This window comes from Gigantopelta aegis, chromosome 1 (genome assembly GCF_016097555.1).
Source record: "Gigantopelta aegis isolate Gae_Host chromosome 1, Gae_host_genome, whole genome shotgun sequence".
Taxonomy (NCBI): domain Eukaryota; kingdom Metazoa; phylum Mollusca; class Gastropoda; order Neomphalida; family Peltospiridae; genus Gigantopelta; species Gigantopelta aegis.
The window spans coordinates 11,108,344-11,135,924 of NC_054699.1; the positions used below are offsets into that span (position 1 = coordinate 11,108,344).

At 35.5% G+C, this 27,581-nt stretch overlaps 1 protein-coding gene across 1 annotated transcript; it reads right to left on the reverse strand.

Moving 5' to 3' along the window:
* Positions 1-1,715: 1,715 nt before the first annotated feature.
* Positions 1,716-27,415, reverse strand: LOC121371954. Its single transcript, XM_041498545.1, has 14 exons — positions 26,617-27,415; positions 24,898-26,506; positions 23,375-23,468; positions 21,430-21,487; positions 17,340-17,467; positions 15,072-15,215; positions 13,991-14,085; positions 12,874-12,905; positions 11,800-11,922; positions 10,445-10,527; positions 9,714-9,828; positions 8,551-8,724; positions 3,814-3,906; positions 1,716-2,099 (listed from the first exon to the last, which is right to left on the reverse strand). The coding sequence occupies exons 1-14, from the start codon at positions 27,413-27,415 to the stop codon at positions 1,882-1,884; spliced, it is 3,765 nt and encodes a 1,254-aa protein (XP_041354479.1). The 3' UTR covers positions 1,716-1,881.
* Between the last annotated feature and the right edge of the window lie 166 nt (positions 27,416-27,581).

Here is a 27,581-nt window from a genome sequence, read left to right on the forward strand (position 1 = left end):
GTATTCCTTTCTTACACAGTACTACTCTTATTCCTTTGTTACACAGTACTACTCCTATTCCTTTGTTATACAGTACTACTCCTATTCCTTTGTTACACAGTACTACTCTTATTCCTTTATATATCTCATCTTAGTCCTATCCTGAGCACACAGTTTATTGCAAATAACTGAAGAGTTCAAGTGCGAAAACCAATAAATCTATTTTAGTAATTTTCTGCAAAAGGGGTTTTGTTATGCTTTCTATATAAAACATATCAAGTCCACAATGGGCAATCTTAAGTTGAAATATGTAATGTATATAAAGGATGAAATTTAAAAAAACAAAAACGAATACAAAAATCAGAACATGACGCCTTGAATTGAGTAATGACAGTAGAAGTTGTTTTTTGGATAAAATGGCATTTATCGGTTATCTAACAATGATTCAAACATGTATAATTTAGTAACTACTACTTGGCCCAGTACTGTGTGTGTGTGTGTGTGTATGTGTGTGTGTCTGTGTGTGTGTCTGTGTGTGTGTCTGTGTGCGTGTGCGTGTGTGTGTGTGTATGCAGAGGAGGATCTTTTTTTTTTACGATCCCCTCCAAAGTTCCATTGGCATTCCGCCTCATGTCATTGGGGCACCCTAAATGGATTTTCTGGATCCTCCACTATATATATATATATATATATATATATATATACAACTTTTGGTCACAACAATCTTCAGCTATTTTACAATTATTATCAATAAACATAGTGTTCTGGATAGGACAAAAGGAGATCTTTATAAGAAATGGCCCATTATATTGACACTTTTGAATGTGGATGAGGAATGAATACTAGAATCTATATGTAAGACCAAACGAACCTCTTGAAGATGACAATATCATTAATAAAATATACAATAGTTACTATTCTTATTTCATTTTCAATGAATATCAAAATCCGAGACCACACCCACATCTTAGAGATCTTCATGACATTAATAAAATGTACATTCATGACAGGTACTGTATTCATTTGCAAAGAAATCTACCTCAAAATGTTTAATTATCACATGATTACACTCCCTTTTGAATGTGGATTACCACTGAATATTGAAATCTGAGACCACATCCACTATTTAAGGAGTATCATGTATCATTAATAAAATATACATTACAGGTACTACAATTCTCTTTTGGATTTTTTTTCAGAAAAAGCTACTTGAAGTTTTTAAATATCATATGATTATATTCACTTTTTTTTAATGTGGATGAGTGTTGAATTTTGAAATCTTAGACCACATTCGTTTTTAAGGATCATCATATCATTAAGAAAATATACATTACAGTTACTACTCAATTCCTTTTGCAGAGAAAGCCAAGTTTTTAGATATCACACGATGTCCACATTGTCGTGTGTATACAACGACTGAACACTAAAATCTGAGACAATATGCACCTCTTAAAGATAATAATTTCAATACCAAGACACACAGTAATAAACTTTTCCCTTTCTAGACAAAAAAAAGTTAAAGTTTGTTTTCTTTAACAACACAACTAGAGCACATTGATTTATTAATCATCAGCATCTGGATGTCGAAACATTTGATAATTATGACATACAAAGTTAGAAGAAACCTGCTACATTTTACCATTAGCAGCAAGTGATCTTTTACATGCACTTTCTCATAGACAAGACAGCACATACCACAGCCTTTGATATACCAGTCATATGGCACTGGTTGGGATGGGAGGGGGGGTGGGGGGGGTGGGGGGAAGAAAAAAATCTGAAAATGGGTCAACCGACGTGATTTGATCCTACGACCCAAACATCTCAGACTAGCTCTCTACCGACTGAGCTAAATTACAGATCCCACCCCTTTCTGTACAGAAAACTGGTAAATGTTTTCACATATCACATGGTGTTCAGATTGTCGGGCAGATTAGCGGTGAACATTGGAATTCGCGCCGAGAACACCTGGCGGGCCTGTGACAGTTTGTGTTTGAACTCGTCGGTGATTATGTCCCTGTGTTTCTCTGACCACAGCAGCAGGGTGCGGACAGCCTTTAGTGGCAGGAACGGAGAAATCTCCAGCATCACGGCAGCAGAACAGAGCGGTACCGCAGCAACAGCTGGAAAAAAAGAAAAATTACACATTAGGAGTTAAAGTGACAAATTGTAAGCAATATTTTGAGACTGTGATAAGATTGTTATGATGTTTTGTGGAGCAAAAAAGCCCCCCCCCCCCCCCCCCCCCCCCCCCCAAAATACAATACTACAATAACACACAAACGGTGATTTCAAAGTCATAATGAAAGAAGAATTCACAAAGTGGTATGCCGACAAAGTTAAAGCAAACTTGAACAATAAAAACAAAGAAACAGTCAACCTCAGGATTAGCATGCTAAAACCCATCCATGTGCGATGGATCATGTCGGCTATTGACCGGGTGGCCAAAGACCCTGCATTGGTCACACCTGGCTGGACTATTGGACAATTAGTCTGTCTCGCATACAATAAATTGTGTTCCAGTTGTGTTTTATAAATATATTAAAATTTTAAGCTTTGTTTTGTTTTTTGTTTTGTTTTTTAATAACGTTGGACACACAGACAAAACATAAAAATAAATGCATCATATTATTAATGCGAATAACACAAACTCGCATTTTTCACATTAATATTACGATCACATATAATTTCAGGATCTACAGTATATATATATATACATATACATATACACACACATACACATGTATACATATATACACAAATACAGTATATATACATATCAGTATACATACACAAAATGTAACTCAGTATATCCCAAATATCTAACACTATGCAATCTAGAGAACACTTACTCTAGTCTTTTGAACTACATGTATGGCTACTTGGTGTCTACAAACTTTTTTATTTTTGATACTTGGTCAGGAGGGAGGGAAGGGGCGGGGGAGAGGGAGAGAAATCCTCTATTGCCATAAAGCCTATTACTAAAAAGGAAAGAAAATGAATATTTAACAACACTTCAGCTTGTAATACAAAATTGATTAGTTGAGCTGATGTGACGACTGATTATAAAAATGATTGGAGTGGGATTTAGCTCAGTCGGTTGAGTGCTCGCCTGAGGTGATTGTGTCGCAGGATTGAACCACCTCAGTGGATCCATTCAGCTGATTGGGTTTTTTTTCTTATTCCAACTAGTGCACCACAACTGGACAAAGGCTGTGGTATGTGCTTTCCTGTCTGTGGGAAAGTACATATAAAAGATCCCCTGCTGCATTAGGAAAAATGTAACGGGTTTCCTCTGATGACTACAAGTCAGAATTACCAAATGTTTGACATCCAATAGCCGATGATTTATTAATCAATGTGCTCTAATGATGTTGTTAAACAAACAAACAAAAAAAGAAATAAAAAGAAAAGAAAGATCAACAATTTGTCAATGGACATGTTAACTGTAATTAACCCAGCAGTTTAAATGACGGATTTCATTAAGAATGCTGGGTTTGGTTTCATGTGAATAGGTATTAAAGGTACAATTAGTGATTCGAAGTGACTATTCCATTGAACACAATAATATAATTCTAACCGATTGTATAATCAAAAGTTGATTGGCTGGTGCTAACTGATTACGATCAATGATCAATGATGCAATTCCAACTAAACCAACAAAAGACAAAAATCTAATCAGTAATCAATAGAAGTTCATCAGAAAACCTTCCTACGTGTACCGGTAACTGCAAATTAAAGTGACAGTCCAGGGTGCAAGCTGACTTCTTTTGTATCTAAAACACACACAAAATATCTACATGTACCAGTGATTTTTATTATGACTTGTGAACGAACCTGTTTTTCTGTTGAGAAATGTAAGCAGCCATTTATCAATGAGTTTTCTCACGTCTTTCTGCTCAGGTTTAACGTTCAGCCGGAATATTTCACCTGAAATAGAAAATAACAATATGATCATTTTATCTGCTTTGTGCCAAATGCATGATTTCTTTTCATTCCCCATCTCTCCTTCATATTTGTTAGAATACACGGCATATAAAACCACATGTTTATCTCTTCACCATACCCGCTTCAGTGGTGTAGTGCTTAAAGGGACATTCCTGAGTTTGCTGCATTTGATATAAGAAACAGTTGTTGTGATAGGTCTATATATTTTTCAGTAGTGATGTTATTTGACTTAAAGGGACATTCCTGAGTTTGCTGCATTTGATATAAGAAACAGTTGTTGTGATAGGTCTATATATTTTTCAGTAGTGATGTTATTTGACTTAAAGGGACATTCCTGAGTTTGCTGCATTTGATATAAGAAACAGTTGTTGTGATAGGTCTATACATTTTTCAGTAGTGATGTCATTTGACTTAAAGGGACATTCCTGAGTTTGCTGCATTTGATATAAGAAACAGTTGTTGTGATAGGTCTATATATTTTTCAGTAGTGATGTCATCTGACTTAAAGGGACATTCCTGAGTTTGCTGCATTTGATATAAGAAACAGTTGTTGTGATAGGTCTATATATTTTTCAGTAGTGATGTCACTCGACTTAAACTAAAGGGACATTCCTGAGTTTGCTGCATTTGATATAAGAAACAGTTGTTGTGATAGGTCTATATATTTTTCAGTAGTGATGTCATCTGACTTAAAGGGACATTCCTGAGTTTGCTGCATTTGATATAAGAAACAGTTGTTGTGATAGGTCTATATATTTTTCAGTAGTGATGTTATTTGACTTAAAGGGACATTCCTGAGTTTGCTGCATTTGATATAAGAAACAGTTGTTGTGATAGGTCTATATATTTTTCAGTAGTGATGTTATTTGACTTAAAGGGACATTCCTGAGTTTGCTGCATTTGATATAAGAAACAGTTGTTGTGATAGGTCTATATATTTTTCAGTAGTGATGTTATTTGACTTAAAGGGACATTCCTGAGTTTGCTGCATTTGATATAAGAAACAGTTGTTGTGATAGGTCTATACATTTTTCAGTAGTGATGTGATCTGACTTAAAGGGACATTCCTGAGTTTGCTGCATTTGATATAAGAAACAGTTGTTGTGATAGGTCTATATATTTTTCAGTAGTGATGTTATTTGACTTAAAGGGACATTCCTGAGTTTGCTGCATTTGATATAAGAAACAGTTGTTGTGATAGGTCTATATATTTTTCAGTAGTGATGTTATTTGACTTAAAGGGACATTCCTGAGTTTGCTGCATTTGATATAAGAAACAGTTGTTGTGATAGGTCTATACATTTTTCAGTAGTGATGTCATTTGACTTAAAGGGACATTCCTGAGTTTGCTGCATTTGATATAAGAAACAGTTGTTGTGATAGGTCTATATATTTTTCAGTAGTGATGTCATCTGACTTAAAGGGACATTCCTGAGTTTGCTGCATTTGATATAAGAAACAGTTGTTGTGATAGGTCTATACATTTTTCAGTAGTGATGTCATTTGACTTAAAGGGACATTCCTGAGTTTGCTGCATTTGATATAAGAAACAGTTGTTGTGATAGGTCTATATATTTTTCAGTAGTGATGTCATTTGACTTAAAGGGACATTCCTGAGTTTGCTGCATTTGATATAAGAAACAGTTGTTGTGATAGGTCTATATATTTTTCAGTAGTGATGTCATCTGACTTAAAGGGACATTCCTGAGTTTGCTGCATTTGATATAAGAAACAGTTGTTGTGATAGGTCTATACATTTTTCAGTAGTGATGTCATGTGACTTAAAGGGACATTCCTGAGTTTGCTGCATTTGATATAAGAAACAGTTGTTGTGATAGGTCTATACATTTTTCAGTAGTGATGTCATTTGACTTAAAGGGACATTCCTGAGTTTGCTGCATTTGATATAAGAAACAGTTGTTGTGATAGGTCTATATATTTTTCAGTAGTGATGTCACTTGACTTAAAGGGACATTCCTGAGTTTGCTGCATTTGATATAAGAAACAGTTGTTGTGATAGGTCTATATATTTTTCAGTAGTGATGTCATTTGACTTAAAGGGACATTCCTGAGTTTGCTGCATTTGATATAAGAAACAGTTGTTGTGATAGGTCTATATATTTTTCAGTAGTGATGTCATTTGACTTAAAGGGACATTCCTGAGTTTGCTGCATTTGATATAAGAAACAGTTGTTGTGATAGGTCTATACATTTTTCAGTAGTGATGTCATCTGACTTAAAGGGACATTCCTGAGTTTGCTGCATTTGATATAAGAAACAGTTGTTGTGATAGGTCTATATATTTTTCAGTAGTGATGTCATCTGACTTAAAGGGACATTCCTGAGTTTGCTGCATTTGATATAAGAAACAGTTGTTGTGATAGGTCTATATATTTTTCAGTAGTGATGTCATCTGACTTAAAGGGACATTCCTGAGTTTGCTGCATTTGATATAAGAAACAGTTGTTGTGATAGGTCTATACATTTTTCAGTAGTGATGTCATTTGACTTAAAGGGACATTCCTGAGTTTGCTGCATTTGATATAAGAAACAGTTGTTGTGATAGGTCTATATATTTTTCAGTAGTGATGTCATCTGACTTAAAGGGACATTCCTGAGTTTGCTGCATTTGATATAAGAAACAGTTGTTGTGATAGGTCTATACATTTTTCAGTAGTGATGTCATGTGACTTAAAGGGACATTCCTGAGTTTGCTGCATTTGATATAAGAAACAGTTGTTGTGATAGGTCTATATATTTTTCAGTAGTGATGTCATTTGACTTAAAGGGACATTCCTGAGTTTGCTGCATTTGATATAAGAAACAGTTGTTGTGATAGGTCTATATATTTTTCAGTAGTGATGTCATCTGACTTAAAGGGACATTCCTGAGTTTGCTGCATTTGATATAAGAAACAGTTGTTGTGATAGGTCTATACATTTTTCAGTAGTGATGTCATTTGACTTAAAGGGACATTCCTGAGTTTGCTGCATTTGATATAAGAAACAGTTGTTGTGATAGGTCTATACATTTTTCAGTAGTGATGTCATTTGATTTAAAGGGACATTCCTGAGTTTGCTGCATTGTAAGATGTTTCCGAATAATAAAGTATTTCTACAATTAAAGTTTCATATTAAATATATTTTCTGGTTTAGAATATCAGTGTCTGTATATTCAATGTTTTTCTGGTCCTCTTAATATTTGTAAGAAGCCCAAACTGGATTTTGTCTTCAAATAATTTTGTACGTACGAAAAAAGAAATATTTTGGGAAATAAAATGAAATTTAACCCAGTACAAATATTAGAACGATCAGAAACACATTTAATATACAGCCATTAATATTTTATGCAGAAAAATATATTTGATATGTAATTACAATCGTTAAAATGTTTTGTTAGTCGATAACATCTTAAAAAGTGCATCAAACTCAGGAATGTCCCTTCAAAGCTTTAAGACTTAAAGACTAGCAGGTACTGGGTTAGTCTCCTGGTATCGGTTCCCACCCAGTGAGTTTAATGACTCAATGGGTAGGTGTAAGCCTTGGCCACTACACTGAATTCTCTCTCACTAACCATTAACAACTAAAAACTAACCCAATGTCCTAGACAGACAGTCCAGGGCAGCATGCATGAACTTTAATTGGATATAAGCAGACATTGCTTTTTAAGGTGTGCGGGTGCGATCGTGCTCGTACAGCACACGTAATTTCAATCTGATGAGTGTGAAAAGCAGCGCACGTTACACTTAACAAACGGCGCATGTAAAATAGATGGGTATATTTATTTCCACTGTTTACAAAAATCAACAGTTTTCATAACTCATTTAGCTGCTAGGAAGATCCTTTTATTAAAACAATAAAAATTAAAAACATGGCAGTGGCTTCCATGCAGTCATTAAACTTGTATTTCTCTTTGTTGAACAAATCGAGAAATACTGGTTTAATAGACAATTTTGTAGACATACCAGTCAAAATCCAATCGGAGCTACTCTGCCTATTTGATTTATTTTGGAGAGTGATTTTTCACTCGCCTTAGCATATTGAGGTGTGCGATTTAAAAAAAAAACAAGGACTGTATAAGAATACAAATAACTATAAATGAACGAATTAATCTTCACCACACACCAACAAATTAACTATTCATTCAACCCTTTGAACCGGCCAGAGGAAAATGTTTTCTTTTAAAGACACCACTAAAATCCATTGATTAAAATAATCACCAGTTACTGGATATCCACAAAACAATTGAACAATGGTAACCAAGGATCAGTTATGAGTACTGGCCTCGGTGGCGCAGTGGTTAAGCCATCGGAATACAGGCTGGTAGGTACAGGGTTCGCAGCGAGTTCCTAAGGGCTCAATGGTCACTACACCCTCTTCTCTCTTACTAACCACTAACCAACTGACAACTAACCCACTGTACTGGACAGCCAGCCCAGATAGCTGAGGTGTGTGCCTAGGACAGCGTGCTTGAACCTTAATTGGATATAAGCATGAAAATAAGCATCAAAATGACCAAATGTTTGATATCCTATAGCCAATGATTAATAAATCTAGTGGTGTTTTTGTTAAAAACAATTCTAAACTTTCTACTGATTTAGACCTGAGAACAACTTATGTTACGTACCAATTATTTTGAGCACTGACTGAACATACAGGGGAGACAACCCATCCTCTGCCCTGTTGTTCCAGCGGTCGTGGATGGACATGAAGTGTTTGAGAATGAAGTGTCTGTACAGCCAGGCCCAGCCTTCGTACACCAGCAACAGCTCAATGCTCTTCATCACCTCAAATACCTTTTCTGAAAAATAATAATACCACAAACATTACAGACAAAATTTTAAAAAAGGAAAAGGAATATTTGTTTATCGATATCTTGGCACATTTAAACTATGGATATTTGAGTTTGGTTATTTCCACATTTGGTTGATAGAGAGTGAAAAAAAGCCATCGTTTCCACATACACATGTAGGCTACTCCTACACATGATGCAGAAAGGGATAATTTATATGGACTTTGTCATAGACATAATAGTAAATACCATTAGGGCCCTGGTTAGAACAAACTATTAACAACATAATGGAAATTTTTTAATTAATAATTAAAACATTGTTTTATTATTAAATAATAATTAAAATAAATAAATATATATATATAAAAATAAAATAAAAGAAAGAATTAAAGAAAAAAAGAAACCATTAATTTGACTGTCATTACTGTATAGACCTACTTAGTACTAAATAAATAAATAAATAAATAAATAAAGAGAGGATACTCCCCTCGTGTCTTGTGATATCATAATTTAACAGCACAAGTTGATAAAGTATGAAATCCTAGGCTTGCCAAGGATTTTTATACTTTTATTAATGAGTGCTGATAAATTATATCACAGGACACGAGGTGGGTATTCTTTTATCATCCATTATCATTCTTTCATTTGCGACAATTGTAAACAATGTCAGTAATGTGGGTTGAATGTCACTATATTTAGCAGCGGTAGACTCGTTAACTTGCAGAACAGTGGCGTGACATAACTAATGATAGGTTTAGCGCTGAAATATACACAGTGACATAACAAAATATGCGATATCTCCTAGGAGAATATTGCAGGAGATATCACAAATTATAGCGCCAGTGATATCTCATACAAAAGCCTTTAATGGATGATAAACACAAATATTGAATATAATTTTCTATTCAGCTTCATATTAAAACCAAGTCCTCTTGGTGTCTATGTACTAATAAGAAATCTTGTGCTGCCGTCATTAACACACATCTTCGGTAACTAACCTGTCTGATTCAGTGTTGCAGCATTGTCAAGTTTCTCCACTGCCTGTCGCAACACGTCCTCACTCGCTCGCGGAACATTTGACCAGTCACACAGCTTACAGAAACATTCTGAAATCTGAATACAAAAAGAAATAACATTTATGACACTATATTAGTATTCCACGAAAATTAAAGAAAACAGTTATAAAAATCCTTACCTTTTGATTATTGCAATTTTAAAATCAAAGATGGTGGACCAATATGTCTAATGGAGGAATGGATCAATGGACAAATTGAGAGTGGGAAAGAAGAGATGGATGGATAGATGGATGGATGGATGGATGAATGAATGGATGGATGAATGGATGAATGGATGGATAAATGGATGGATGGATGGATGGATAAATGGATGGATGGAATGGAATGGAATGGAATGGAATGGATGGATGGATGGATGGATGGATAGATAGATGGATGGAATGTACGAATGGAAAGGAATGGATTGGAAAGGAATGGATGAATGAATGAATGAATGAATGAATGAATGAATGAATGAATTATTAAAACATTAAAAATAATAAAAAATTATGGATGGAGAGATTCATGGTAGGGAACGGATGCATGGATGGATGGATTGAGAGTGGACAGACAAATAGGTGGACAGATGGACAGAAAATGCAGGGACTGACGAAAAGACAGTGTAACAGAAAGAGAGATGGACAGACAGACATACTGACTCCTGGTTCTCCTACCTGTTTGCTCTTCGTCCTGGTGCTACTGCCCTCCAGACTCTTCATGATAATATACTCCATCACCACAACTACAGGGTTGGCATCTGTGAGATAAAATACAAACATTCCAAAATAATGAGATGAATTTTGAACTCCTGTTTTTGATTTAACTACATGCATTCACAATGCTTAAAGGGACTGGCCTGAGTTTGCAGCCATTGTAAGATGTTTGTGATTTGTGAGCCTTGTTGGCCACTACTATTTCATACTAAATACATTTTCTTGTTTAGAATACCAGTGTCTGTATATCAATGTGTTTGCAGTCAAATACTAATGTTTGTAGCACACAATTTTTATTTTAATATATATTTTTTTTCGTACGTATGAAATTATTGGGAGGTAAAATCTGGTTTGCACTACTATAACAAACAATAACAAACACCTTGTAAATGCAGACACTGATATTTTAAATAAGAAAATGTATTTAGTTTGTATGTTACGTCATCGAAAAGGCTCTTTTGGTCGGAAACATTTTACAATGGTTGTAAACTCAGGACTGTCCCTGTAAACACATATGTTTTAAGAAAAACAGGCTTCGTAAATTTGGCTCAATATATTTACCAGCACACAAGACAAACTGATCTAAACGTCTGCTATTCATCGACATGATATCTACAAGCTATATACATTATACACACAACACAACACTGCAGCAAGGAAATATGACTAGCTTTTTCTTTTCCACATGATTCAGTGATAACAAACATTCTGCGAGTACTACTAAAGCAATACATATCCCTTTAGCGGGACATATCCACTAATTTTGGTATCTCCTACATTCAAGGGCAATAACTCGGTCACAAATGGGTAAATCGCCATGTAATTGCAATTGTAACCATAAAGCTATAAACTAAATTTCAGCTCAGTACCTTGAGGCATTGTGAGAAGTAAGTTTGGAAAACTATTTGTGGGACAGACGGACAGATGGACAGATGGATGAACTGATGGACAGACGCACAGATGGACGGACAGACAAAGAGATGGATGGACAGACGAACATAGGAACAGAAAAACAGATGGACGGACAGATGAAGAGATGGATGGACAGACGAACATAGGAACAGAAAAACAGATGGACGGACAGATGAAGAGATGGATGGACAGACGAACATAGGAACAGAAAAACAGATGGACGGACAGATGAAGAGATGGACGGACAGAGGAACAGACAAATCCTATAGTCCACTCCAGTTGAGTATAACAGTCACATAATAATGCTATGCAATTTTCTACAGGTTATGACTGCTACAAATCGATAAATACAAAACAAAATTTACAAATGACTCTTATAATATAGATATTCCAGCAAATTATACCTTGGCGTGTCTTGATAAGTGTAAGTGGCCAGACTGCCACGGCAGACAGACAAATACATGGGAAGCTGAGGTGTCGACACATTATAACATAGAACAGAAACACACGTGCCTGCTCCACATCTCCTGAAATAGAAATACAATACTTTCACAGAATGAAGGAAGGAAATGTTTTCTTTAACGACGCACTCAACACATTATATGGTGTCAGACATATGGTTAAGGACCACACAGATATTGAGAGGAAACCCGTTGTCACCACTTCATTGACTACTCTTTTCGATTAGCAGCAAGGGATCTACTATATGCACCATCCCACAGACAGGATAGCACATACCACAGCCTTTGTTACACCAGTTGTGGAGCACTGGCTGGAGCGGAACGAGAAATAGCCCAATGGGTTCACTGAATGAGAGCTAGGTACCAGGGCTGGGTATTATGACAAATTGAGATTTATTTTGCGATGTTGCAGAGCTCAAACATAAGAATTAGCTATCAATAGCAATTTTGTGATGTTTTTTGCTATTGGCAAAATGCTTACTTTCAACAATTTTGAACTTTAAACCAGTACCTTTTGCAACAAATAAAAAACCCAAAAATTATTCCTTTAGCTAACAGCAATAATTTTTATCCAGTGGCAACTAAATGAAATCTGTAAATCACATAACCTACAGCAGTAGTTATTCACACTGCAACAATGGCAATCGATCATGGATTACAATTAGGTTGCATCAACCGACCAAATTTTAATTATACAATCAGTTATAATTATATGAACTTACAAAGAACTTGAATTACTGGGACTGTACATTACTTGAATTACTGGGACTGTACATTTATGAAAGCTCTCTGGCAGACCCTGCACTCACTAATTTAACCTTTAAAACTTATTCAATATGTATTTTATTTGAATACACGAGAAAAAACACCCAAACCCCAGCATATTTACATCAATTTCATTATCTAAACTGTGGGAACAAATGACTGAATTTCATAATCGACCATCACATCGGTAGACCACAACCAATCAAATTTCAGTTATAATTGTTCACTAGATCATCTCTAGTCTAAACTCACCTTCTGCATGACACAGAGCCACAAATACTCGACTGAAAAAAAACAAAAACAGTTAAAATAAAGTGATTAAGACCAAAATAATTGTACAACAATAATGTAACAACATATAGAAATGTTTTCCACACATTAAAATCTCAAATAAACCAAGTGAAGACGTCAGATGGCTCAGATTAAGATGGAGCGAAACACAAAGATGTCTGAACTCTATGAGCGAAAGAAAAAGAAGGAAGTTACAGTCACGCGACCAGAACAGGAAGGCGTGCACAGGAGAATAATTTTAGGCCATCCCATTGGCTGTTGGGATGTTCGAACCAGACTACTATCCTTAGGGGAATATGCATTTGTTGAGGACAGGTGATGCTGAAAGAAAATTATTATTTTATCAGTTGAAATATTCCCCAACTGACCTACAGGTACAGGTAAGCAGCATATCAAAATGTTCTAAAACGAACTAGGAAGGTACAGTGTACATGATATGATTAAGCAAAAGTTTAAAGTTTGTTTTGTTTAACGACATCACTAGAGCACAATGATTTATTAATCATCGCCTATTAGATGTCAAACATTTGGTAATTCTGACATGTAGTCTCAGAGAGGAAATGTTCTACATTTTTCCATTAGTAGCAAGGGATCTTTTATATGCACCATCCCAAAGACAGGACAGCACATACCACAGCTTTGATATACCAGCTGTGGTGCACTGGCTGGAATGAGAAATAGCCCAATGGGCCCACCAACTAGGGATCAATCCTAGACTGACCACACATCAAGCAAACACTCTACCACTGGGCTACATTCCATCCTTTTAATAGATGAAATTGAGTTGTATACGTTTTTAAACAACAATGTGTATTTATATTTAAAGAAAATTTAAACATGTCACAGATTTATCACTTTTGATGACGCACATATGATCAGATGGTATGGCTATGGTGACCAGGTCATCACCTACATGTAGGAACAGCCAATCATATGCCGTTAAAAATCGTTATCACACATGTGTGTTATTGGTGTATGTTATAAATAATGAATTATGTTCTCACCAACAGGTTTGTAAGATATTAGTAAATTACATATTTTCCCCATGCACTGAATGTAAACCATCACACCAACATACCATAAAGCCTGTTTTCCATAGAGCTTGTTTGCTTCTTTCTCTGGAACAAAAACTGCCTTCCATAGACCTTCCATCAACAGGCTTTTGGGTGCATTCTGTAATATAGTTTATATAGTGTTGAACATACACATACTGAAATAACAAGACAGGTAGAGAGGAAACCCATTGCAGCCACAAATAGTTCTACCATTGGCAGATCCAGAGGGAAAGAAAGATAGGAAATGTTTTATTTAATGACGCACTCAACACATTTTATTTACAGTTATATGGCATCAGACATATGGTTACGGACCACACAGATATTGAGAAAAGAAACCTGCTGTCGCCACTTTATGGGCTACTCTTTTCCATTAGCAGCAAGGGATATTTTCTATGCATCATTCCACAGACAGAATAACACATACTACAGCCTTTGATGTACCAGTCGTGGTGCACTGGATGGAGCAAGAAATAGCCCAATGGGTCCGATCCCAGACCGACCGCACATCAAGCGAACACTTTACCACTGGGCTACGTCCAGCCCCAGATCCAGAGGGGGTTACATGACTCCTCAGACCCCAAACTGAGGTCTTCTCTTCAATGATCTCCCCCACTATAATATTCAACACTAAACTGCCATGAAAACACATCTAAGAGCATCTTTATTTTTTTAAATGTCAGGAACCAAGCCCCCGAACCCCTCTATAGATACTGATCTCTTTAGGAGCTAGGCTTCATTGTCATCAGTAAGCACAAACTTGCCCTTTCCAGAATTATGTGACCCCCCCCCCCCCCCCCTTTACAAATTCCAGGATCCACCCTCCACCCCTGCCTACTGAATTGATTTTAGTAATACATGTATGCCCTTTCCTATAACAGGAAAGCACCTTCCACAATCTTTGATACACCAATGGAAGGGCATTGGTTGCGAGAGGGAAAAATAATTGTGGACACACTGAATGGAATCGAAAGCTATAACCCATATAACTCATGCAAATGCTCCACCGCCAAGATATATCCCACCCCTTGCACCAAACAGAAAACTGTTACCATGAAATATGTAACATTTTGAAATAATAAGAAAATAACACAACATGGCTACCTTGTGTACATTAAGGAACTGTTTGACGATGCTGAGTATTTTGTTCTCCTCTCTTGTCAACACAGGTTGTCGGGTTTCTGCTCTACCAGCTTCACATGTTGAGTATACATCATTGTGAATGTTAACGGTGAAATTCTGTAGGTGCTATAAACACATAGGAAAAGGAAACCATCAGATTAGTCCAGGAATAAATTTTTATAGATACTTGAACATGCACAACAAATTAATGGTAGCACTATACTACATAACATCCGACTGGGTCAAAGTTCAAAGTGCACTCAACTTTTCATAGCGCAGTTAATACCAGTTTTGTGAATGGTGATAAATGTGAGTGATAGTGTTGATCTGGGCAATAAATGTATGCAAATGTATTTCATCCAGCATGACTGTGTCACATAGCCCAGTGCCTAAAAGACGACATACCTTTAAAACTAAGGCCTACAATATTGTACTAAACTAGGGCTGCTGTAAAAACATCTGGTTACCTAAAAATAAACCATGAAAGGTTCCAGTTTCTTCAGTTAATACTTTGGGGGAGGAGTTTTAGTATTCATATTTATGGGTCACAATTTGATTGATATATTACATATAGTATTTTTAGCCATATATATATATATATAGAGAGAGAGAGAGAGAGAGAGAGAGAGAGAGAGAGAGAGAGAGAGAGAGAGAGAGAGAGAGAGAGAGAGAGAGAGAGAGAGAGAGAGAGAGAGAGAGAGAGAGAGAGAGAGAATACTACATGAGTGGCTGTTAGATACCATTTATCTTACGAGTTGTTTTAAAATCTAATGAGTGAAAGTGAGTTGAATATGTTTTTAAATAACGAATTGTAAGATAAACAGACAAGAATGTTGTATTCTATTTCTTAAATATCCTGAAAAAAAAAACAGTTTTAAAATAAATTTAAATGCCTTTTCCAATGAAAACCTATATACGGCTCTTGCGCTTATAATTAACTTGTGCATCACAGACAAGTCAATTTCAGGTTATATTCTACGTTACGGAGTGACTGATTGGACCATTCTTTTTTTTCATTGGATAGTATGACATTGGTGACCTAGTCATCACCTAGGAGCAGCCAGTCGTATGTCTTTAAAATGTTAGCAAACGTTTATCTGTTAACAAGTACAAGTACATGTATGTGTTATCAAAAATAATTAATGATGTTCTCACCAACGGGTGTGTAAGAAGTAAAATTGATCACCTGTGGAATGTTATTTGGTATTGTACAACCTAATAGATTATGCAAGCCATAATGATCATGGTGAGATTGGTTACACAGCTCTTATGTAACAAGTTGTGTTACACAAGACTGGTTTGTACTCACACATAGAAATTTGATAGGTTTTATGATGTTACACTTACAGGTCATATCGCCAAATAAGAACTGAAAATAAATTCAATTTTGTCAAAAAAGATAGCTGGAGATTGAGTGTTTAACCTTATGACTACTGCAGGTGAGATTGACATCACGACAGTCGACATACTGTACACTGTATACAGTGCATTCCCCAATTCATATTTCCTTCTGTTTTGCACACGACACTTACTGGAAGTGATTTATTAACAGGAAACGAAAAACAACTCAGGTTCCTGTCTCCAGATTTAAGTTTTTCAAAGGAAAATATCTTGAAATTTTGAGTTGAAAAAGTGGTTTTCGGCAAGTATTTTCACTTGACAACAATGGCAGCATGTCGCAGTCATTTTCAGGGATCAATAGCTGATTATGACAGCTAATTTAATACTAAATTTGATCGTTTTACCAACAACGGAAATCATCATATATTGGGATAGGAATCATAGTTTGGCATATTTAAAAAAAATTCTGGTCAGAAAGCCAGTTACTGGGAAAAATGGACATAAATACTGGACAGCTGGCCACAAATGCCCATAAGTAAATGCAACGTTTTCTATTTTTTGCCTAATTTTAATCAAAAATAACTGATCTAAAATATTAGAAAATTTAGAAAAATACACAAAAATAATACTTACCGATTCAAATATGAACTTTATTTTATGTATTTATAAAACATTTAAGTGAATATACATTGTATGTGAGTAACAATTATAAACTTGTACTCACTCAATGTGATTTTTTGTCAAAAATTAATCCAGTTGTCTAAAGGTTAAGAAGTCTTTTTTTTCCCCTAACTTTGTTGTAAATTTATTTGGTTAAAAGTAAACTAATTATGCAAAGATATCTTCAAACTACATCTGTCAAAATTACTACCAATATTTTAGGACTAAATAAAACACCATTATACAGACCTTGACAATTGCATCAACAAGACTTTTCCAAACGTCTTCTACTGGTCTATTCTGTGATATTTCTGTGATGAAGTCATCTATCAATATGTTATTGTCATTCAAGCACTTCAGAAGCTGATTGTCAAATGCTAGAAAAATAAAATACACAAAATAGAAGCCTAGGATTTTTGTATTTATTTTTTTGTTCAAGGCTTCTATTTTTTATACTGAGAGAAACAAATAAGGGAACAGTTCTTATTGTAGACCAAATTTCAGTCACTATTAGCATCGTAATGTTTGAATCAAGTTCAAAGATGTATTTGTGGACTGAATGGCAGTAATGTCATCCGTTAGTCGGTTAACCTCTTGACACTGTGGATGAGAGTTTTGGTTGCAGTCACTACCTCCTGCTAGTGATGGTGTGATCCCTTAGTTCTTTCCATCAGTATATTTGTAAAAGTTTCTATCATACAGTATTTTTACAAAAGAATATCAAAGTCGATCACCTATCTCACATTCTTTTGTCTAGAGAATGTGTTACTGAAGAACATGATTATCATATTAAAGGAAACATGACACGAGACCATATTATAGCTCATTTTAAAAGAAAAATGATATAAAAATAATATACAAATAACTTTATAACAATAAAATACGTGTAGTTAACTTAAAATGAAGAAATTACGCTAATCAGTATCAAAGTACGATTTATGCATATTTCTTCGTGAGCGTTCGGAAAAAAAGGGAAGTGACGTCAGAGCCGCTGTACTCTTCCATTGTTGTTAACTGTTTATATATGGAGTAAGGGGCTTACGATCTTTTCAGTCCAACAGTGCCGTACTGCGCGGCCTTTGGGTGTAAAAATAAACAGTTTAAACGATCGGGATTGTCTTTTTATGGTTTTCCAAAGGATTGTATCCGAAGAAAGATGCGTGTATTTTATCGCAAAAGAAAAGATTGGACACCAACACCGCATAGTACTTTGGTGTCAGCCTATTTACAGCCCGGAGCCCGAACGTTACCCGGAGACAAATACAGTACTCGGTTGCGAATGCTGAGGTGTACATTGTACATATTTGGCACAAAGATACACCTCAGCATGATGTATTTATATATGTTAAAACAAAAATGTCGAATTTTTTATTTATTTATTTTTTTGGAAAAAAAAAGATTTTTCATGTTAGGGCTGTAGGCCTACATAACAAAATCTGTATTCACCGTCCGAAGAAGGAAACGTCAATAAGTAATTAAATATGGCATATACAAACATGGGATTTGGCATGAGGATACATCTCAGTACGATGTATTTAAATATGTTTTTAAAAAACGTGTAGAAAACAATAATAATTTTAAATAATGTTTTTAATCTTCGGGCGGAATACGTCACAAAAACGTTCCTCATCGCCTGAAGCCCCAAAGCAACACGAAGTTCAATACAAAATAAACCACTACTGTCGGTGTCGAAATAACTATTATGTTTCATCCACGGGCTGACTTGAGAATCGGAGTGTTGTTTTAGTTAATTGGTCCTTTCTTTCCGTGGCCTGCACATGTGATTCCTGATTGGCAGGTGTATATTGCAGGGTATCGACCAGGTAAGTGATTACCACAGTCTAGACATACGTACAAAATACGTGCCAGTTTTTTTAAGATCACAGGGTATTGTGGAGTAACCTGTCGCGACTATAGTACAATGTTAATGGACATTATCAGCCGCCCTGCTTCATTACTGTAAATAATGCTGTAAAACCCTTGATTAAGTAGACTTTCCCATCTAAAATTACAAAACTTACCAATTACGTAGTACCAAAGAAAAGAAAATTATCACTTGGGTATCGTGAGTGGTCGTTTTTACTCTAACGCACCCAACCAATAGGCCTAATAATATGCTACTTTTTTTTATGAGAGAAAAATACTATAACCCCATTTCGTTCTATTGAAACAAATAGAAATATATTTAGTTTAAAAGTTGATTATACTCTCGTCATTTATGTTGTTTTACAAGCCAGGTTAATTAAAGTGAAGCGCCTTGTCGTAAATTAGAGCGTTTGTTTACACTGTGCATACAGATTTTATTATGTACAGCCCGAACATAAAAAATGCGATATTTTCTAAAAAAAAAAAAAAAAAAAATGTTTGTCCTACATTTATATTTTTTACATATTTAAATACATCATATCGAGGTGTATCTTTATGCTAAATATGAACAGTATACACCTCGGCATTAGCATCCGAGTTTTGGTTTTGTCTCCGGGTTACTTTCGGGCTCCGGGCTGTAAATTGGTTGACCGGTCTGGTCTGGCACCATCAGTTTCTCCACCCTCCGACTCGCTATCCGTTTTTTCTTCAGTATCACTGTTGTAAGTAAATGTGTGTCTTTCTTCATTTACTAACAGCTCATATTGATACGGCAAAACGTTTTGCGAACGAACACTCATTGTTTTGGTAAGCTGTGCAAGTCTTAGATTCTTTATGCGTGGTACGGACTAATGCTTTTAAGTGTAAGGCGTCAGATCAAGCGACGCGTCTCTTGACGTCACGGACCTCGTGATTGCCCTGCTCATTAAAGATCGGCAATTTCCGCTAAAAGCTCGTATCTGGGGTTCTTTTATGGAGATATTTTAAGTAATTAATTTTTTATAAAAAAATTTTTAGGTGATTCAATTTATAATTAATTGTACATGGTTGGTGCCAAATATGGTTTACGTGACATGATTCCTTTAATTTTTAAAATATATATATTTTTTTTAAAACACCCAGAAAATAAGGCATGAGTAAATATACATATACATGTATGCATATTTTAGCCATGTGTGCAAAACTCTTATTTGCCAAGCGTTTACATGACTACTGTGTAAAAGAAAGATATGCCCTGAGTATAATCTCATGTCAACCGAAATGGATGGACTGATAAGGTTCCGACGACGTACACGTTTTTCTGTGCGTACACATTACCAAAAATAGTCTGAAATACTCAGGCAATACTTTTACTTATAAGTTATATGAAAATGTTAATTTGCATGTGGTCTCCACTAGGTGCAAATTATTCAAAATTACACATGTGAGTATATTTACTCATGTATGCAAATGCATTCATATGACCAAGTTTCCTCAGGTATGTAAATTTGCATATATACAATCAAATTCTTGTGTAGGCAAATGTGTGCATGTGAACGGGGTTTAACTTTATGTAAGGTAGGTGTATATTCAAGTCAGGCCTTTATTTTGTTGTTGCGACAATTTGAGACCTGTGGTCATGCTTATAAAACTGTTAAGAGTCCAGACTCACTCTCTAATGATGTCACACACATACAATTTGTATGGCGTTGTCATGACATTACTGTCTCAAAATCAGCGTCTGAGACTATTATTAGTCTCGAGTCTAGACTTTATAAGCACCAGGCCTGGCCTCTAATTGATGCAAGTTCCTTTCAAGACAGGCCTCTACACAAGAATTATTTGTAATAAGTTAGCCCAACATTATAAATATATTTATATGGAACTGGAGAAAACTGGTCCACCGAATGGAGTTGATCCCACTTCCCATCACACTTCAGACAGCCAGTTAACCATTCAATTAAAGTTAGTTAAAGTTTGTTTTGTTTAATGACACCACGAGAGCACATTGATTTACTACTCATCGGCTATTGGATGTCAAACATTTGGTAATTCTGACACAGTCTTAGAGAGGAAACTGACTACTTTTTTCCATTAATACTTGTAGCAAGGGAACTTTTATATGCACCATCCCACAGACAGAATAGCACATATCACGGCCTTTGATATACTAGTCATTGTGCACTGGCTGCAGCGAGAAATAGAACAATGAACCCACCGACGGGGATCGATCCAAGACCGACCGCGCATCAAGCGAGTGCTTTACCACTGGGCTATGTCTAGCCCTCCATTCAGTTAAAGCCTGCTTCAAATTAATTACAAAACATTTTAATCACATTATTTTATTTAAAACATCTGACGTTTTAAAGTTTATTACTGTTTATCGACACTACTAGAGCACATCTATTTATTAATCATCGGCTATCAGATTTCAAATATTTACTAATTCTGACATGGATTTCAGAGGATACAAACTACATTTAAAAAAATCTACCGGTTTTCTTCACTTCGGTCTTTGGAGTCACAATTGGAATAGATGACTGCTCAGTTTTCTGTAACAAATTTGATTAAAAAATATATAACTGAATATTCTGTAACAAATCCTAAATTATCATAACAAAAAGTGTAGAAATTTAGAAGAATTTAAAAGAATGCTGCATAATATGTAGTTACAGTAACTGTACTTTTGAACTACATGCATATGTACATGTAATAGCCAGTTCACAAAAATATTATTTTTATCAAATTAATATGGTATGAAAACTATTACAGTAAGATTTTTTTTTTTAATAGAGAGTGTTGAGTCAAATTAAATAGATTTCAGAACCCATCTCAAACATAAAGGAAAAAACCAAGACCTTTGTTATACAGAGAGTGCAGCATCTAGAATAAAATAAACAATCATACATACATATACATATACATTGTTACCAATTTAAAAATAAACGAAAATGCACTTAAAAATGTTCCAATATACATAAATACTTTTTGTAGCATTTCAAATTAAATGCATCGATTTTGTAAAAAAACAAATTCATTAAAAGAAAAAGATTTTTATTTAATTGTTCAAAAACTTTGAAACCCGGAGCCTAATTCATAAAATTCTCTTCAGCCTTCTCAAAGCAACATCGCGCATCATCCTTTCAAGTTTGTTTTTGTTTTTTGCATTGCACTGTAAGGCCTCAAAGTCACGAGTGTTAATATAATTTAGTGAAATAGACCCCGACTACAGATTTTCGAAGCTTCATCAGAGCTGCCAGCCCCTAGCTACAAGTGAGAGTAGCGTTCATGACAAGCTGAGCGTAGCAAATGATATTTGAGCGTAGCATGGCCGAATGTCATAAACAATAGCAAAGGAAAACACCAAATAACACCAAATAACTACATGTACATGTACATCATAGTAACCGCAAAAGACTGGGTCATGCTATTTTTAGCATAGATAACACTTGTCATCGCTTAAGGGATACAGACATACCCGAAATCTAACAAATGTTGTCAAATAAGCCGGAGGATTTGAACAGGATTATGAATGACCAGAATTTTTCTTAAAACAGCATCGAAATGCAATAAACCCAACTTTAACTGTTGTGCAATGATGTGATCAATACTAAATTTGAATGCTTATAATTCTTATTTCAAGTTAAAATTAAAATTACTCTATTCCTAATTGGCATATGTTTACATGCAGTTTTCTATATTCACGGCATGCAAGCGTTACATAACAAAAGAACAGTTCTTTGAAGGTTTTATAGTACACAACACTTGATTTCGGCCTACAGTAAAACTACATGTCTGTTATTGAATACATCTTACTATAACTGTTTTACAATGGTTCTTAATCCGCAAATTATACTTTTATATGTTGGAATAAAAAAACGAAAAAGCCACAGAAATGACGAATTCAGTTTTTAGTTACTGTATTCCAAGATTACGTCCAATTTTTTGTATAAATGCCAGAAATCAACTGCTTTTCAACTGTATTCAGTAGACCTATAATTTGTGAGAAAGATGAAACTTACACGCTTGTCAAATAAAACATAATTCGTTAGTAGAAACTTTGGCCAAATACACTAATCATCCAGTTATGTTTATCTGTTGCAAACGTTATTACTAGTTTTTATTAGCGTATCATACTGGATTTTTTTCAACTGAGCATAGCAATTTGGGCATGAGCGTAGCAGCATAGCAAACGTTGACTAAGTGTAGCAAACTACACCCAAAGCATAGCAGTTGGCAGCTCTGCTTCATACATGTAACTTATCCCTATGGTATTGTAAAAACGCTGTAAACTATGACAACAAAAAGACATACATGTGTATATGCCACAGCCTGCAATTGTTTTACGATATTGTTGTGCTATCATAACTAAGAAAATCTAGGCCCATGTCTATTTTCCATAATGTAGCAAAAAAAAAGAGAAAAAAAAGAAGCAGAACCTGTATCTTGGAAGGCACTGAAGTTTCAGAATCCACTTGTTTCCTTTTCACTCCTTTAGATTCAGACTGCATCGGCATGGAGTTTGCCCTCAATCTGAAAGAAATGGATTATGTCATTACATTATTACAAGCTTTATGAAATGGTAGCAAGTTTTAATATCTCTTATTTATTACCAATTAACATTCAATGCAATTATTCAAATTCAGTGACATCAAATGGTATTTTGCGATGACATAAACAGATACGTATCAGTCACAGTGGGATATATTAATTATTTTAATATCATAAATTACTTGGGTAATAAAAAGATTTATTAGCCCAGTGGTAACCCTTGTTATAGGAAACCAAATCATGTTTCCTCACTAAGAAAATTCCACACATTCACGTAACAACAAGGTTTTGTTTTAGCCCAATTCTAAATGTTGTAGCCACTTCCTATAAAAATTTAGCAAACGGCTTATTTGACAATGGACAGGGTGAGCCCAGAACACACAAATTTAATATCGGATAACTTATTTTATTACCCATATGGTTAAAAATATTTTGGTACATATCAAAGTGATACGTCCTACTAGAACATCAAGTGAAATGTAACACTTTGACGTCATGTGATGACGTCATCGATTGGTGCACTGCAACCTTACAGGAAGGTCAACCAAACAATTTGAGTGATATGAATTAAGATCAATTACAGGGCTCGAAACAGCCTGTGGCCAAGTTGCCAAATGCGACCAATGTCCTGTTTAGACGACTTAAATATTTAAAAAATAATGGCATTAGTCTTCCCAATAATATTATATTTTGAGCTATAACACATAAGCACTATTAATGTTTGTATTCCAGATTAACATCTTGCTCGTGGTTCACTTACCATAATTTGCCAACATGCATTATTATTTTTTGGGCCACCATATTTTTTAGCGAGTTTCGAACCCTGAATTATGGGTAATACATAGGATATTAAACTTGCAACCATTTCATATCATGTGTGTGTCCCTCATGTAATAATTTGCATTTTCAATCCCTAAAGCTTGTGACAACTGAAAATTATTTCCCTCCGTTCATAATCATGATAAGAACTGGAAGCTTGTTTAATATCCTATAAAGTTCTACTGACCATCCTCTAATTAATACACCTCTAACCCGGGCTTCTAGAATTTTTATAAAATCCACTAGTCATGGGATCAGTGATTTTAAAAATTTACTAGACACGATTACAAATTCACTAGCCCTACTTTACTTTAAGTTAATGTAATTTTACTAATTAATAGTAATAATCAGATATGTCACTTAAAGAAGGAGATAAAGCTTAAAACACTAACACTTGGTGGGGGTGAGGGCAGGATATACATATTTACAAAATAGACTTAACCCCAGCATTTGACAATTTTGATTTTCACTAGCCGTTGGACATGGCAATAGTAGTTATTTACTAGCACAACACTGAATATCACTAGCTATGGGATTGGGCTACTATAATCTAGAAGCCCTGCTAACAATCAACACATCTACATGTAATTACCTGCGACCTGCTGGCTTCGACCAAGATACCGAATCAGCTTCACTAAGTCTTCTAAGTCCTTCACGAGATCTATCTATTGATGTCTCCTCATCATCTGCCCTTACCCCCAAAGTTCTCCTGCTGTCACCCACCCTGGATTTCATTAGAGCCGAGTGAGGCCTCACTGTTACAGCATCAGGTGGAGCTTCAGACGCAAATCTAGGAAGTTTGTGGACAGCAGTGTCGTGTCTGGGCTGGTGAGCCACGCGGGTTCGTTTCATTCCACACGTGAGGAGAGCAAGATCTTCTGGGTTTGGGCTTTTCGGCTTAAGAATTTGCTGTTTACAAATTTCTCGTTTAAGAACTTCTGATTTAAGCATTTCTCGTTTAGGAACTTCTGATTTAAGCATTTCTCGTTTAGGAATGTCCGAGTTTGATTCTGGTTTCTTATCTGATTGAGACAATTTCTTCTTCTTCTTCTTTTTCTTAGCCTTTTTCTTAAAAACAGAATCAGTAATACAAGAGTCTACATCTTGACCAGTTTGTGCTGAGACAGGAGAATCTCTATCATAAATAGGGGAGACTGGAAGTGGGGATAATGGATCTACAATCTCAAACAGGTCCACATGGACTGGACTGCAAGCGGATGCCCTCAGTTCATTCTGTATTAAATCCACAATAGACGAAAACTCAGAATCATCCACCAGAGAGATTTCACAAACAGTTTCTGGGGACGTAACTCTATCACAACTATTTTCTTGATTTGGCAAGAACGATGGAGGAGGATAACTCTCTTCTAGAGAATCCACAACACTGTAAGCATCCTGAGAGTTTTCATTTTCTAGTTCGGGAATGAATTCCAGAATGTTCTGATCTCCTTCAAATGCCATCTCAAGTTCTCCATCCTGTTCGTTGTTACTGGCACTAAATCCAAAGGAGGTCTGAGTTTCTATTCTGACTTTCTTTGCTTGTGGGTTGTCATTCTGAGAAGGCGTGAAGCCGAGAGGTGGATCTTGTGTTGAGGATTCTGTGGATTCTGTAGACTCTACCAGTGGATGATCCACCAAACTATTTGTCTGTTTCTCATTTCCATCACAAGGATTCACTGTCAAAGCATTACAGGAATCCACTTTCAAAGCACCACAAGAATCCACTGTCAAAGTATTACAAGAATCCACTGTCAAAGTATTACAAGAATCCACTTTCAAAACATCACAAGAATCCACTGTCAAAGCATCACAAGAATCCACTTTCAAAGCATCACAAGAATCCACTTTCAAAGCATCACAAGAATCCACTTTCAAAGCATCACAAGAATCCACTTTCAAAGCATCAAAAGAATCCACTGTTAAAGCATCACAAGAACCCAATGTCAGAGCATCACAAGGATCCACTGTCAAAGACTTTCTGCTGGTTTCATCATCATTATTTGCCACAGAATCTGATGCTTTCTCAATATCAGATTGAACAAAAGACATGCTGCTGGACTTTGGAATATCCTGTGCTGTATTTCTTGGTGATAAACTGTCAGTCCTTTGATCTTTGGATTTATCATCATCACTTACCACAGAGTGTGATGGTCTTTCAGAATGAGACTTAATAAAAGATGTACTGTATGACTTTCGAAAGTCTTGAAGCTTAACATTTTTCGATGATACACTATTAATCTCCTGACCTTTGGATTCCAGTTCCTCCTTTGGACTAATTTTGTGACTTCTATTTTTTTGGAAACATTTTCACTTTCTGATGGAATGTCTTGTTTCTTCACAGCTTCATCATCCCTACTCACTTGACAAACATCAAGACTTTCAGCTTGCTTGACATCATCGGACACAGATGACAGTTTACCAGAAGCTTCTTTGTGGGTAGAAAATGTGTCTTTACTTTCACTGGGAATGATATGTTTAGCAACATAAATGGTTTGGCTACTGGAAGAAGACTTTCTATCACCACTCCGAATAGCTCTGAATGCACTTCGAGAATCAGTTACCAAGGAAACAATGGTTTTGGAATGAATATCAGAGTAAGAATTCACACTGTTTTTCTCTGATAGCCCACTTCTGTTGACCGATGTTTGGAGATTATTAATTTCTGAACCGCAGTCAGATTTACCAACCTGTACATGTAGATGTTCTTCTTGAGAAGAAACTGATCTGAAACTTGCATCTGATGCAGATGATTTTAAACCAAGTTTTAGATCTGTGACACCACAACTGCTGTCTGTTTCATCCTCAGCATGGCTGTCAATTTCCATTATATTCTGTGTTCGATATATCAGAATATTATCACTGTTAACTTTAATCTTTGAAGAGTTGTCTCTCTTTTCTATATTATCTCTGTCCACCTTCTCATTCAACTCTGTGTTTAGACAGTTGTCCTGTCTCGTGCTGTCTATTGTTTCTTTAACACTCTTACTCTTAGACATTTCTGTTCTGTTATTATCACTCTTCTGCATATTAAACTCTGTCTCCATATTAACTAAACACTTTTCATTTTTGGCATTCTCAATCCTTTTTTCAATATCCTCCTTTATGAACATATCACCTATACATGGTGATGTTTTCGTTGTGTTCGTTCCACTACTTGTAAGCACACTACTAGCACCAATTTTTTCAAGAGTGTCTATATCACATTCTGTGGTTACTTCTGAATCTAAAACTTTACGATTCCCTTGATAGTCTTTTCCTAGCGGTTTGATGATGCAA